Source organism: Thunnus thynnus, chromosome 1 (assembly GCF_963924715.1).
Source record: "Thunnus thynnus chromosome 1, fThuThy2.1, whole genome shotgun sequence".
Classification (NCBI taxonomy): domain Eukaryota; kingdom Metazoa; phylum Chordata; class Actinopteri; order Scombriformes; family Scombridae; genus Thunnus; species Thunnus thynnus.
Genome location: NC_089517.1, coordinates 11,726,127 through 11,739,536, shown reverse-complemented (window position 1 = coordinate 11,739,536; position 13,410 = coordinate 11,726,127). Strand labels below are relative to the sequence as shown.

Sequence of the window (13,410 nt, the reverse complement as noted above, 5' to 3'; positions counted from 1 at the left end):
AACAGGAAAAACACAGACGATGGCTCCATGACATTAATTGTTCCAGTAAGTCTTGTCAGTGAATGAGCATGAACCCTGGAACAGACTCACCTAAACGGAATGAAGCCATTGTCAAAGTTATTAACTGCACCTGTGCTTTTCCTGCTTTGACAAGTCAAAATGTCTGCTGTGAAACGAGTCTATTCTCATAATGACAAAACTATACACGAAACCAAATTTATGAGGACCCCCACTCATTTTCAACGCTTTTTATAATGGGTCTCGACTGTATTGTAAATCAATTAAGTGTATGAATTTAAAATCTGCAAAAGAGCTGCTGAAATGTGTACAATTTTATTAACAGACCCTAAATGTAACCTTTAATTTAAATTGAAGAACGATTTATGTTAATTTATCTTTTAACTTTATTTAATGTATTATTTATGTTGTATTATTTACGATTTATATTATTTTTAATAGTTTTATTGTATGTTTTTTGTTTGTTTGTTTGTTTGTTTTCTCTTATTCAGACACATGACCAGGTTTTTTAATACCATGGTTGACTTGACATGCCTAGTTATTTGTAAATGTATTGTTTAATAAAACAAAAAAAGTTCACACACAATTCGGGAATATTTCAATAGTCGTATTGCTTGTATTGTTTGTATTTGTTTTGTATTTGACTCATGGATCCATGATTTGACTTGCTGCGTTTTCATTTCTGTACACAAGATGGCGCCAAAGTGACAAAGAAACGTGTAAAAACCTACAAATTGTTGGACGACCAATGTTGAACCCTGAGTTTTGTTGTTGTTTTTTTTTAACAACTTTAATGTAAATGGATGAATACTTTTCATTCCAAGTCAGCAGTGGTTAGAAGAAGTACTCAGATCCTTTGTTTAAGTAAAAATAGAAATAATGCAATGTGCAATAATGTAAAATTACTCCATTAGAAGTAAAATTTCTGCATTTAAGATCCTACTTACTACTACCACTACTACTACTACTACCATTACTACTACTACTACCACTACTACTTGCTAAATTTACTTACTAGTATTAAAAGCACTTGTTTTGCAGTACTGTCACAGATTTCATCCAGGTAGGGGAGAACAGGGTAAATAGAGCCAGTGGGTAAAATGAGCCACTCCCTTTATCTAGGTAACCATATGCAAGAGTAATCATGTGATCACAAATTAAGAAAGTATAGTTCACATTACTCAATCCATCTTGGACTCAAGCACATGGAGAGAGTGGTCAGCAAAACAGAGTAAAAAAAAAGATTTTTGTCATGCCAAGTGAATTCATCATGTTACTAAAGTTATCACTCTTGTATCTTAATTAAAAAAGATAAGTTTTGGACATTATTACATGTTTATTTAAGTCAGTGTAGGCTACAAAACAAGGTCATAAACTTAGCATAACTGTGGATCTGAGCCACTGTGTGAAACAGTTTTGTCAAAATGGAGGTAGTGGGGTAAAACGTGAAAGGCAGATAAGGATTTGGCCTTCAACTCTTAATTCTCAGCAGAGACCAAAAGAAACTCCCTAGAGATACGGCGAATTAATTAAAAATAACTGTTAGGGTGATGAATATGGGATGATTGTGATGCATGTGGCTGTATATGCAAGTACCAACACTGAACTTCATTCAATATCTCTTCAGCCCAGCAAACTGGGAGATCTGGATTTGCAAATATGTATTCTGGATATTGCAATAAAACTCTGAGAGACAACTTGCTCTCTGTGAATTCATCTTAAATTTCCACTACAGTCATCCTGGAAGAAACAACTCCCATCAAGGTAGAAATGTTTGATCATAGGATAAAGGTGATCATTCAGAACAACTTTGTATTGATTCACAGTGACCCTTCCCTCTAAGAGGACAAGTGGACCCAAACAATGCCAGCAAAATGCCCCCCAAAGCATAATAGAGCCACCAGATCCCCTGGACCAGTTTTTCCTTTAATTTGTCACCTGTCCGTATACACAAAAGCACATTTACACACACACTCTTTCTGTGGCTAACACACAAAGTAACATGTTGAACAACAGGACACAAAACATATAATTTTACTGAAAAGTATGAGTTTTTGCCTTTGTTAAATTGATGGCAAGTTCAAAATAACCTCAAATTTGTTTGATTTTGTGTAATTTTTAAATCAGTATTAATGGTAACACTATTTACCCATAGAGCGCTCAATTTACCCCATCCCCATGCTCATTTTACCTCTGCCTTGGGGCAAGTTGTGCCATAGGACTAACTTTTTTTGATGGGTCATTGTTCTAAAACCATAACAATTAGATAACTTGTTTTAATTTCCATGGGTACACAACAACCTGAGATATATATAGTTACAATTATTTGAAAGAAATACACTTTCATTCATCAAATGTAAAAAGTGGCTCGTGTTACACCATTCTCACCCATAGGAAATAAGAAAACTTCTGCCACACAAAGTTCGATTAATTTTTCAGATTTTTCTTTGAGCTTTGCCTTTTCGTGAAATATTTAATAATTTATAAACGATTATAAATTAACAGTTATTTATTTGGTTGAACTACTAACAACTCAAACTTCTGTAACATGACATGGAGACACAACTACACACAGGGGTAACAAGCCAAAAAGTTTAGGAACCACTGGTTTAATCTTAAACTTTTTATTTGTATTTTATAAGCTTGTTATATATTATTGAGTGTATTTCTTTAATCTGAAAAGTAACTACCTGTGTCAAATCATTTCATTACATTCTTTATTTGGTCTGCTCATGGTACAGGTCCAAAAAAGAAATACAAAGCGATTCACGATCAAAACACAACTCAATTTACATGGCCGAAAAGGAGCAGGGAGAAGAAAATCTTATTTTGCCTGCCTCTTACTCAAAATATAAATAAACAATAGAAATAGATGGTCAGCCAGTTAGTTATTTCACAAGTAACATGAGAAAAAAAGAATCAAAGTCATACACAACAGTTCACCATCAATTAAGGAAACCCATTACCTGACCACTTCATTCTTTATTTATACATTTTCTATCAATAATAGAGTAGACGTATCAAGTAGCATAAAATGAAAATACTCAAGTAAAGTACAAGAACCAAAAATTTGTACTAAGTACAGTACATGAGTAAATGTACTTGGTTACTTTCCACCACTGCAAGTCAGTAACCAAAGTATTGTGTGGGTTTTTTTGTGTGTTAGTTTGTTGTAATAGCTAAATAACAGACCACGTAAACAATGACATTCCGATTTTGTTTTACTAGTTCATTAAAAATTAATGAATAAACAAATAACTAGATAAATGACTGAATAACGTGTCCTCATAAACCCAAAAATTGAGAACAGATGACATTTTCTCCACGAAATCTTAGATGATTTTGTTTTTCTAGAAACTTTCCGTTATGTAAAAAGTAATGTACCAAGAATAATAATAGTACTTAAGAGCACTTCACGTCCTTGCCGTTCACTTTTAGGAATTACACCACGAATTTGTTAGTGTCTTGTAACTCCATCATAACAAAATATGAGAAAAGGAAATTAAGGTCATCGATTCTGTCTCACGCAGGGAAATGTTTTGGTCGGCCACCTTGTTTTAACGCCACATGGATTTTGTAAACATCAGTTACTGTCGGTGCAGCAAATGTTCATCTTGGTTCCTGTAACATTACCTCGGATGATGTACAAGTCTTGTACGGTTATACTGTAGTGCATTCAGGTAAGTACAGTTTAATGACCTATTTTGGTTAACATATGCGTTTCAGAACTGATTAAGTACGATTGGTTTTGGACCAGCATGGTCCACCCAGACTGTGATTTCTGCTTATGCTACTGTAATAATGATGGAATTATAACTTTTGTTCGTAGTTTACTGCCACTTTCTGGTATGTAAGAGAGTCACTGTTTATGGTAAGAAGTTTGTCACCGCTGAAAATGAAGTTGTAGCTTGTAGCATGTAGCCCAAATTAGCATAATCTTTCTTCTGTCAGTGTCTGTATTCATTGATAAAAACTGATGATCACATGCTTTCCGTTCTGTTTTACTGTCAGTGACCCTGAGGGTTGAAGCTGTGGATGGATGACGATGACTCTCAGGCTGTTGTCAGTGGATCCATCAGACCGGGGCTCTCAGAGATGCAGGTTGGGTCCAGGCTTGATGTCAGCGCTAGGTCTGAGCCTGGGCTCCCCGCTGCTGGTGTCTGTTCCCGGGGGAAGCTGCCTGTGTACCGCCTGGCCCAGGCCTGACCTGACAGAGGGCTTCCTGCAGATGGATCTGAAGTGCTCCTCTCCCAGTTTGATCTCTCACCCACCCAAACACCTCAACCTGGACCCCGACCAGCTCACACCTGTACCCTGCCCCAAACTGAAAGGCATAAAGATAACTGTGGTGGTCCAGAGTGTTGAATTTAAGAAAAACACACCTGCTCGCCTTGTTCATGAACTTGTGAAAGACTTGCTGAAAGGTGTTTATGTGCAGAGCAAGCATGTGATAAACCTTGAGGATTATGACACAGAGATTAGATATGTTGTTGTTGAAAGCATCAATCCAGATACGAGCAGTGCTGGACTTATCACCTCAAAAACAGGTGTGGAGATAGCCGGCATCCAGACGGTCCGGCACTACCGGAACCAGCTGCAGGACCAGCACACGGTGCTATTGGGGGGCCTGGAGGAGGTCATTATATAATCACTGTAATGACTTAATTTGTAATCATGTGTAATCATGCACAACATGTTCCATGTGACGTACATTTGCTTTTTAAACTGTATTTTAGGTGAGTGCCTCCCTGAGAGAGATGCTGCAGCTGCCTCTGCTGTATCCAGGCACCCTGAGCTCTCTGGGTGTGACGTGTCCCAGAGGCGTGCTTCTGGTGGGGCCCCCAGGGGTGGGGAAGACCCTTCTGGTCCGCAGAGTAGTGGGGGATGTGGGAGCCAGCCTGGTGGTGGTCAGAGGGCCAGAGGTACAAAATTATATAAGTGACAGCTCTTCATACTGTATGTGTTTCATTATTCAGGGAAGAGTTGAGCGATATGTTTCGAAATTTTCTGTCACAGTGTGTGCAGTTTATATTTAGTTAACCTAGGTGTATGTTGTGATATAGTAAATTGTCTGGAAACTCAATTTGGAAACCATTTGTAGATTTAAAAACTGATAGGAATGTTTGTTTTTTTGACTTATCAAGTAAATTCTGTAACCTTCATGATGTTAATGCAACAATCCAGTAGCAAACCAGCCCTCTTCACTGGTTTGTAACATTGCCTAATAAAAACCACAGATATTAAAGAGGACGCTACCTCAGGAAAAGCAAATATTTCTATCAGTTTCCTAAACTAAACTACAAGAGGATTTAACTATTTCTAGCCGCCAGAAACTTAATCCTCATGCCAGTATTGTGTTTTGGAAGAAATCTTGCCCCACATTTTCTAGTGTTCAACAATAAAGAATGGTGCTAAAAGTGAGACTTTTCATTCTCAAGCCAAAGAGAGCAAACAACAAAGCAAAACATGATATAAATCATGATTTATTTGCCCTTTATGTGGCTTGTGTTTCTGTCCATTATAGGCTACAGAAGATTATGCTTGAAACCTATTGATGTTGTAAATCTTGGGTCACTGATTGAGATTGATTTAAGTCCAGTTTCATTCAAATTATAAAAGGCATTTCTGCACCCTGCATTTTTTAAAATAACAAAAGTGTCAGAATAGTACATTTTGATTGACTGTTTCAGGTGGTTGGGTCACGACCGGGTGAGAGTGAGGAGAAGTTGCGGGCTGTGTTTGAGCGGGCTCGAACTGTGGCAGAAGAGGGTCCATGTGTGCTGTTCTTAGATGAGTTGGACTCTCTGTGTCCAAAGAGAACCGGCTCATCAGCACCGGAGAACCGCCTGGTTGCTCAGCTTCTCACATTAATGGACGGGATGAACCAATCGGATCGCTTCCTCATTGTCGGAGCCACAAACCGGCCTGACAGCTTAGATCCGGCACTGCGGAGGCCTGGAAGATTTGACAGAGAAGTACAGATGAGGAAATAGATAACCCAGCACATAATAATAAACTTAAAATAAATCTTTTGAGGCTCTAAATTGTGTGTCTTTTCTTCAGGTTATCATCGGAGCTCCCACCTTGCAGCAGAGAAGAGCCATCTTGTCTGTTTTATGTGAGAGGATGCCAGTGTGTCCCAGTGTGGACATGGCAGAGCTTGCAAAGAGAACTACAGGCTATGTAGGAGCAGACCTCAGTGCCCTGTGCAGGGAGGCCGCCATGCACTCTATACGGGAAAACTCAAAGGTAAATACAGCAGCGTATTATATCAAAACAATGATGCTTGACTCCTTCCAGGGAAACATCTGCTCAGACCTACTTGTGCATGTGGTATCTCGTGTTTGGAGGTGTCCAGATTGGATTGCAGTTCACATGCTGCATCTCAAATGTGTCTTAAGAGAGCACCTGTCGTCAGATTTCTCTGCTTTACTGATATTTGATGTTATATGTGGGGAAACTACAAGTGTTTAGTCCCTGATTATACAGCTACAGAAGAGGATTACAGTGGTTATTTGGCAACCCACAGTATGTATGCTTATTACGGACCTGATTGTGAGCCTGATCAACCTAAAATGTGCTTTGCACAGTCGGATTTCAGTGTGTTATCAGTGCATTTTGTGTGCAATCATATCTGTAGTTAGAGGTGTGCCTTCAAGAATTGAATTTTAATTGCATACTGTTTATTGTTGTTAATATATTGTACAAACTGAGTGGATTATCCTGGTGAAATTGCATTAAATTGAAATTGATGCCAAGTGTATAAAGAGCTTCAATCTTTTGATTAAAGGAGTGTTGATGATAAATTTATGAATGTTTTTTCTCGTGTTGCCTTGATCGGTTGTATGCAGGGTTCAGGAGAGCAGGCGGTGGGTATGAAGCACTTCTATGACGCCCTGAAGACAGTGCGTCCCTCCTGCCTGCGGAGCAGTCTGGGCAGGACGGACCTCTCTCCAGTGTCTTGGGAACAGATAGGAGGCCTTGATGAGATCAAACTCAAACTAAGACAGGTATAATACAAACAGTTGTCGCCTCAGCCTGTGTAATGATGAAGCGCTTAATCTGAATATCTGTCTCCGCAATTTATGAATGATATTTTCTCTCCATTCTGTTTGTTATCTGTGCTTTTCTGGATCTGAACATCCAGAGTATTGAGTGGCCGATGATGTACCCCGAGGCTTTTGTTCGTCTGGGTCTATGTCGACCCCGCGGTGTGCTGCTCTACGGACCCCCAGGATGTGCTAAAACGACGCTGGTCAGAGCAGCAGCCACCTCCTCCCACTGTGCCTTCCTGTCTGTCAGTGGTGCTGACCTCTACTCTCCATATGTGGGAGACTCAGAGAAGGCTTTAGCACAGGTATTTTCTTTTCCCAGCCCGTAATAACACATGTGAAAGGCTGCTGTGATTGTGTCTTCCTGTCTGACTGCCTGTTTGCCCGCACGCAGCTCTTTCGCCAGGCACGAGCCTGCTCTCCCTGTATTCTGTTCCTCGATGAGATCGACTCTCTGATCGGCTCACGGTCGAACAGTCAGACACCTAACAGCGTACAGACACGCCTTCTGTCTGTGCTTCTGAATGAGATGGATGGGGTTGGCGTGAAGACGCTGGAGAGCAGAGGGACGGAGAAAATCCTCCAGGTTGAGGGTGCAGAGCACAATCACACACCGGAACAGGTTAAATAATATGCAAATATGACTCTAATATGACTGTCACTCCTCTTTCCATCACATATTACAACATTTGATCAGTGTGAGGTGTTTAGTGAACATTTTATGCTATAAACTGTTTCTGCTCTTTGACAGTTGGACTTGCATGAAGTGTGCAACAAAGATGTGATGGTTGTAGCTGCCACAAACCGACCTGACTGCTTAGACAGTGCCCTCCTGCGGCCTGGCAGACTGGACCACATCATCTATGTCCCACCACCTGATCAGCAGGTAAACTATTTGTCTGGTGTGAATAAAAACATGAAAAAATTATGGCATAAAAACAGAGCTGTAAGAAATTTTTTAGAAGTCATTTAAAAGATGCACAGAAAAAGGAGACTGAAATCATTGAATATGTGTGATTCTGTGTGTTTAGGCTCGTCTTGCCATCCTGAAGTTGCGCACAGAGTCGATGCCAGTGGGCTCTGACGTGTGTCTGGAAGAGCTAGCTGCCAGAACTGATCTTTACTCTGGAGCTGACCTGGAAAATCTGTGTAAAGAGGTAATGTGAGACACACCTGATGGCCTTTTTTTCTTACACCTTGCTGTTGAATACGTTATAATCCTGCCCCTAAATGTTGACATAGACAAGATGGACAGAACAGAAATACCTGACAAATGTTTTTGTTTTCCAGGCTGCTCTTTTGGCGCTTCAAGAGGAGAACATGGAAGCTTCTACCATCAAACATGCATACTTCCTGCAGTCCCTCAACAAAATGAGCCCCTCTCTCACTGCCCAGCAGATCCACACGTACCAAAAACCTCCCAGATGACTCGCCTCATATGATAAAGTCCTCTAGATAAATTGTATTATCACACAAAAATTGATTTTGAATAAAATGACTATAACTTGATTTTTGGTGTCTGGTATTTTTCTCTTGGTTTTCTTCCACTAACAGATACGTCAATGCTTTAAAGTTTGATATTTGTACTTCAAAGTATCCACCGGTCACTGTCACTTTCAGTTCTTACATGTAGCCACAAGAGGGTGCTGCCCATTCAGAAAATGTATTGATCATCAGCATATCGGCTCTGTTGACGAATTGACCTCCACTGGTGAATTTCAGTACAGGAAGCTGTGTCTGTGTACGTGCCTTTCACCTCGTACTACCCCTCATCCAGCCTACATCAGCCAGAGTCAGTGGATGCTGCATTAAGAGCCATTAAGTACTCCCCGGCAACAACAGGTGAGACATGCAACACGTAGATGCTTCTATGACCTTGTCTTTTGTTTTTTTTACTTTAATTCAGTGAACGGATTCACTGCCTCAGAATATTCATTAAGTGGAAGTATGATTAATTTCTTTTTAGGTGTCTGAGAAGTTTGAAAAATGGTGGGTGGATTTTTTCAAATGCTGAGGAAGAAAAAGGAGGTGAGTTGACATTTTATATTGATTTTTGTATTGTGTAGATTAAAATTGTAGCCACTGTTTTATTTTTTTTTAAATATTATGATACACTTTTTTTTTTTTAAAAAACTATTTTTTTACATGTATGTTCCAGCTGATCCCGTTGATAGGGTTCATGGCTTTTGCTGCAACAGGAGCCACATCTGCTGCTACCTACTTTCTGTTTACCAAACCAGATGTTATGTGAGTGTTTTTATAATTTTTATTTCTCATTTTGAAAAAAAATAATATTCTACTCTTGTTATTTTATCAGTTAAAGTACTCTAAGTTACACTTGTTGGTCCAGTTTTCATACTAATATCTGACTTTTATCAGTCTCATGCATGTCAGAAGTACATAAAAATGATGAATCATTTTCATTTACTGTTTTTAGTTTGAATAAGACTCGAAACCCGGAACCATGGGAGAGAGTGGATCCATCAAAACCCCAAAAGGTAATCAATAACATTCCTAACATTTTATAATGTTTGTATGTTTGTTAATAAGTCTGTTGATGTATTTTGGCACTGAAATACCAGCAGAATCTTGCAGAGTGCATCTGAATCCTGCTGAGTCACTGAGGTAGAAACATTATCAAATGAATGCCAGACTTCTACCGTGACATCAGAGGAATGCTGCTTCACACCACTGTGCAGCTACTTGTGTTACTTTAAGCTGTTGTACCTCTTACAAACAGGTGAGATAAAGCCCATTCTTTTATTTCTGGCATTACCTTTCAGCTTATCACCATCAATCAGCAGTGGAAACCAGTGGAGGAGCTGGAGCTGGTGAAGAGCCTCACCAAGTGAAAGGCCGGCATCTGCTGGAAAGAAAGTGAAAGATCGTGGTCACAGTGTGACTCACTGTCTGCTCAGCCCCCCATCAGTCTAACAGAATCCTTTCTGCACAAACTAGGATGCTTTGACACTCAGTGTGCGGAAATGCTTCTGCTCCACTGGTGGGGTTTCACTCTGCTCTGTGGTGTCTCAGCCCAAGGACATCCATCCACAACAGATACTCATACTGCCATGATGTCCAACTCTGGGTTTCTGTGATTACCTCTAGAGAATTATGTATAATTATATTGAATAAGTCATGGTGACAAAGCGGCTGGTAGTCACAGTAACCCTATTACTGTATGTGATTGTACGATAATGTCTAAATGTGAAAGACGCAAAATGTAAATCAAGTAATATAATATATAGTTTTGTTAGTAAATTATGATTGTGATGTGATGTCATCTTTTTTCATCACACTGTTGCTTGTGTGCTCAATGTATAAGAATGTACTGGAAAGAAAATACTGATATCCTTTGTCTGGTCTGTGTTTAGGAGATAATAGTAATATCTCCTTCACAAAATGTATGTACATCAATAAATGCAATGCAACAAGCTGACTTCGGCTTTGTGGTGCTGCATCCTCTCTTTTAACACAAAACATGACTAAAGGATCAGTTATATTGTATATTTTTCATATTGTCAAGTCAACAATCCCATGAAAAAAACAGTAATGAATTTATCCTACTAACAAATATTTCCTGTGTAACCAGAGGCTAATATAGCTACACTGTTGTCTGAAAACAGTGAAAAACACATCAAGCTGCTGGGTGACTTGTTCACTTATTAAAATGAACATGGACACTGATTTTTGAGTCACTATAGCATCAAACATGAGTAAATCCACAGTTAAAAATAGTTCCCAGCAAATCCATTACTTCTGTGGTTGGGTAATGTTTGCTGTTTTGGGAAATGACTGTGTCTTTTTAAGAATGAAACTATATTTGTGACGCATTTAAAACGAAAGTTAGATATTTTGGGTTGGTTTCAGTCAGATGAGAGGATTGATCATCTGAATAGTAAAGCTTCAGCCAGCAGCTGCTCAGCTTATCTTAACATAAAGACTGGAAACAATTTGGCCCTTTTCAAAGTAGGGCTAGGTGATATGGACAAAATCAAATATCATGATATTTTTGAACAAATACCTTAATATCAATATTGCAACAATATTGTAAGGATTGGTGCTTTCACAAAATATTTACTCACAATGAGATTTTTGATAAATAATCATTAGTAATGTCAATATAATGACTAAATGGGTAAAGACAAATCATATTACAGCTGGAACAGTCTGGTAAGTTCAGAAAATTACATCACATCACTGTAATGCAGCCGTTAAAACCAGTAAAAGACACTCATGCCATATCACGATATTACGATATCCAAAATCTAAGATTATATCTAGTCTCATATAATGGAGAAGTAATGTACACTAAGGGCTGTAGTGAGGCGCTGATCACTCAAAGCAGACTTGAGAGTAGGAAAAAAGTGTCGTACACTCTGGCTTCATATGCATTTCTCTTTTATTCAGATGATGTTTCAGCCCTCGGGACTTACGCAAGATCAACAGTCATAGTAGGACACAGACACTGGTATGTTGTATAGAACACACCCTAGCAACACAGCTGATGGTGATTAGATTAGAAAAAAGTAACTGCATCTAGCCAAGAAATAGTCCTGCCCTAGTCGTTAATACACTTTGTTTTTTGTACAGATCAAGCAATCAAGCTATAACTTAATTAAGTTAATTTGTGAGCTTTCCAGCTGCTGGTTGGCAGATTTTGTAACATTTGGAGGCCAGGCTGCTGGCTCTAAGCTTTATAGTTATATATCTTCTTATTGAACTCCCAGCAATAAAGCAAATAATGATATTTCCAAAAATCTCAAACTATTCCTTTAAAGACTTTAAAGATGGTACAAATGGACTTGTGGCTGAGAGACAGAACAGGTAAATCTGAGCATTTTGAGAGGCGGACTAATACATAATAAAATACATTATTTTTGGTTGTTTCATGGGATTCATTGACAATAAGAAAAAATATAGAATGTAAAATAATGCCGGCCTCATCCTTTCAAATCTTTGTTATGGTATCTAGTCAATACATTATTAAATAAATCTGTTTTGCAGCAAACATTTGGACATGTCAGATGTAAAGGTGTAAATATTGACATCCCCAATAGCTCCTGTTCATTTAGGTGTCCTGGCAAACCAAGACCAGCATGCAAATCTCAATTCACTGGAAAAGGCGAAGCTACATGGAATACAGCCATTTTTAATGTTATCAGATCCACCCTTGCTTTTCCTGCTATGACATTTCAAAATGTCTGATAATAAAAAGTTCTTTTGGTTTCAATGTAGCAGTTTAAATCTTAACATGAAATAATTTGTCTTTTTGTTCCTCATTCTGTGACACTAGTGTCTTTAATCCAGATGAATGGCAATAATAAAAAAAAAAACACCGTGTCGGCTTCTTTCTACATTTGATTCAAAAGACACAGTCAACGTTTGAAGGTTATTTGCAGACAAGCAATGTAAAGCTGTAAAGTAATTACTACCATCCGAGCGACGGCCAAACGTACTCATCAGCTCAGTTTATGGCTGCATGGGCATTCAACACTCCCATTGTGTTTGAGACAATCTGCTTAACGTCCATCTCATATCTGAAGAGTGCAAAAATACCAGGAAACCCTCCCTCCACCAGTGTGTGACCATGGCACTGTTTGGCAAACAGCCTACTGTACTGCTGGCTGCACTGTGAATCTGAAGGGATTTTTTTTTAAATAAATTATTAAACACTAAACAAAGGGTATCACAGAGAGAGAGAGAGAGGGAGGGTGAGGCCTGAGTATTATTTCCTGTTTGAGTTGCTTTTTTGAACAGCTTTTTTCCCCCTTCTCTAGTTACACTTACACACTTGTTACACACGCATACCTCAGCATGGGTGGTTCACATTTTTAACATTTCCTTTCATTTTTTATATGTTATACTCTAATCTTCAGTGATATGCGACCTAGTCCTATCATAGCTTTAGAGGACATAAACAGGATGTACTGTGGAAGAGCACTGACTTGAATTATGGTTAGAAGGCATTTTCACTGTTCTTGTATCATGTAGTCAAATTTAGGGCAGAGACCTTAATCTGACCTGTATGTGAAACTGAAAGGCTATTTATGCAAACAATGACAGAAGAGGAAGGATATACATAGTGTCTGATGTTGGAATCTGTGTACGTGACAGGAACTGGGTAAAAGACATCATGACATCACAGACCATGTGACCAGCGATGATCTGTAAGGCAGGTAGTGCTCTCAGTGTATGAGAAGAGAGAAGATGGAATTCCCCATATGTTCATCAGTGGGTCACTGTACTGTTTTAACTATGACAACACTCTAAACTCTTTTGATCTGTGACTTGCAGGCCATCAATTTTGAAAAAATATACATATAGTTACTTCAATTTA

General features: G+C 38.8%; 2 protein-coding genes across 4 annotated transcripts; both read left to right on the top strand.

Annotated features, from left to right (window-relative positions):
- Positions 1-3,551: 3,551 nt before the first annotated feature.
- On the top strand, positions 3,552-8,579 carry afg2b (AFG2 AAA ATPase homolog B). Of its 3 annotated transcripts, none has more exons than XM_067584570.1 (11): positions 3,552-3,698; positions 4,030-4,654; positions 4,755-4,940; positions 5,709-5,993; positions 6,082-6,267; positions 6,870-7,028; positions 7,166-7,375; positions 7,465-7,692; positions 7,822-7,956; positions 8,102-8,227; positions 8,361-8,579. In XM_067584570.1, exons 2-11 carry the CDS (start codon positions 4,058-4,060, stop codon positions 8,496-8,498), a joined length of 2,250 nt encoding a protein of 749 aa, XP_067440671.1. In that variant the 5' UTR covers positions 3,552-3,698; positions 4,030-4,057; the 3' UTR covers positions 8,499-8,579. The 3 variants fall into 3 exon arrangements, with proteins under 3 accessions (XP_067440671.1, XP_067440688.1, XP_067440680.1); XM_067584587.1 differs by lacking the exon at positions 3,552-3,698 and adding an exon at positions 3,753-3,889; XM_067584579.1 differs by lacking the exon at positions 3,552-3,698 and having other exon boundaries at positions 3,945-4,654.
- Positions 8,580-8,778: 199 nt separating this feature from the next.
- On the top strand, positions 8,779-10,509 carry c1h15orf48 (chromosome 1 C15orf48 homolog). The gene is made up of 5 exons (XM_067584555.1): positions 8,779-8,912; positions 9,037-9,098; positions 9,229-9,317; positions 9,508-9,568; positions 9,854-10,509. Exons 2-5 carry the CDS (start codon positions 9,057-9,059, stop codon positions 9,920-9,922), a joined length of 261 nt encoding a protein of 86 aa, XP_067440656.1. The 5' UTR covers positions 8,779-8,912; positions 9,037-9,056; the 3' UTR covers positions 9,923-10,509.
- The last annotated feature ends 2,901 nt before the right edge of the window (positions 10,510-13,410 follow it).

Coding starts and splice junctions, on each gene's coding strand:
- afg2b (XM_067584570.1), top strand. CDS start 4,058: ATGACGATGACTCTCAGGCTGTTGTCAGTGGATCCATCAGACCGGGGC. Junction 5,994..6,081: donor CTGGAAGATTTGACAGAGAA/GTACAGATGAGG, acceptor TCTTTTCTTCAG/GTTATCATCGGAGCTCCCAC. Junction 7,693..7,821: donor ACAATCACACACCGGAACAG/GTTAAATAATAT, acceptor GCTCTTTGACAG/TTGGACTTGCATGAAGTGTG.
- c1h15orf48 (XM_067584555.1), top strand. CDS start 9,057: ATGGTGGGTGGATTTTTTCAAATGCTGAGGAAGAAAAAGGAG. Junction 9,318..9,507: donor TTTACCAAACCAGATGTTAT/GTGAGTGTTTTT, acceptor TACTGTTTTTAG/TTTGAATAAGACTCGAAACC. Junction 9,569..9,853: donor ATCCATCAAAACCCCAAAAG/GTAATCAATAAC, acceptor ATTACCTTTCAG/CTTATCACCATCAATCAGCA.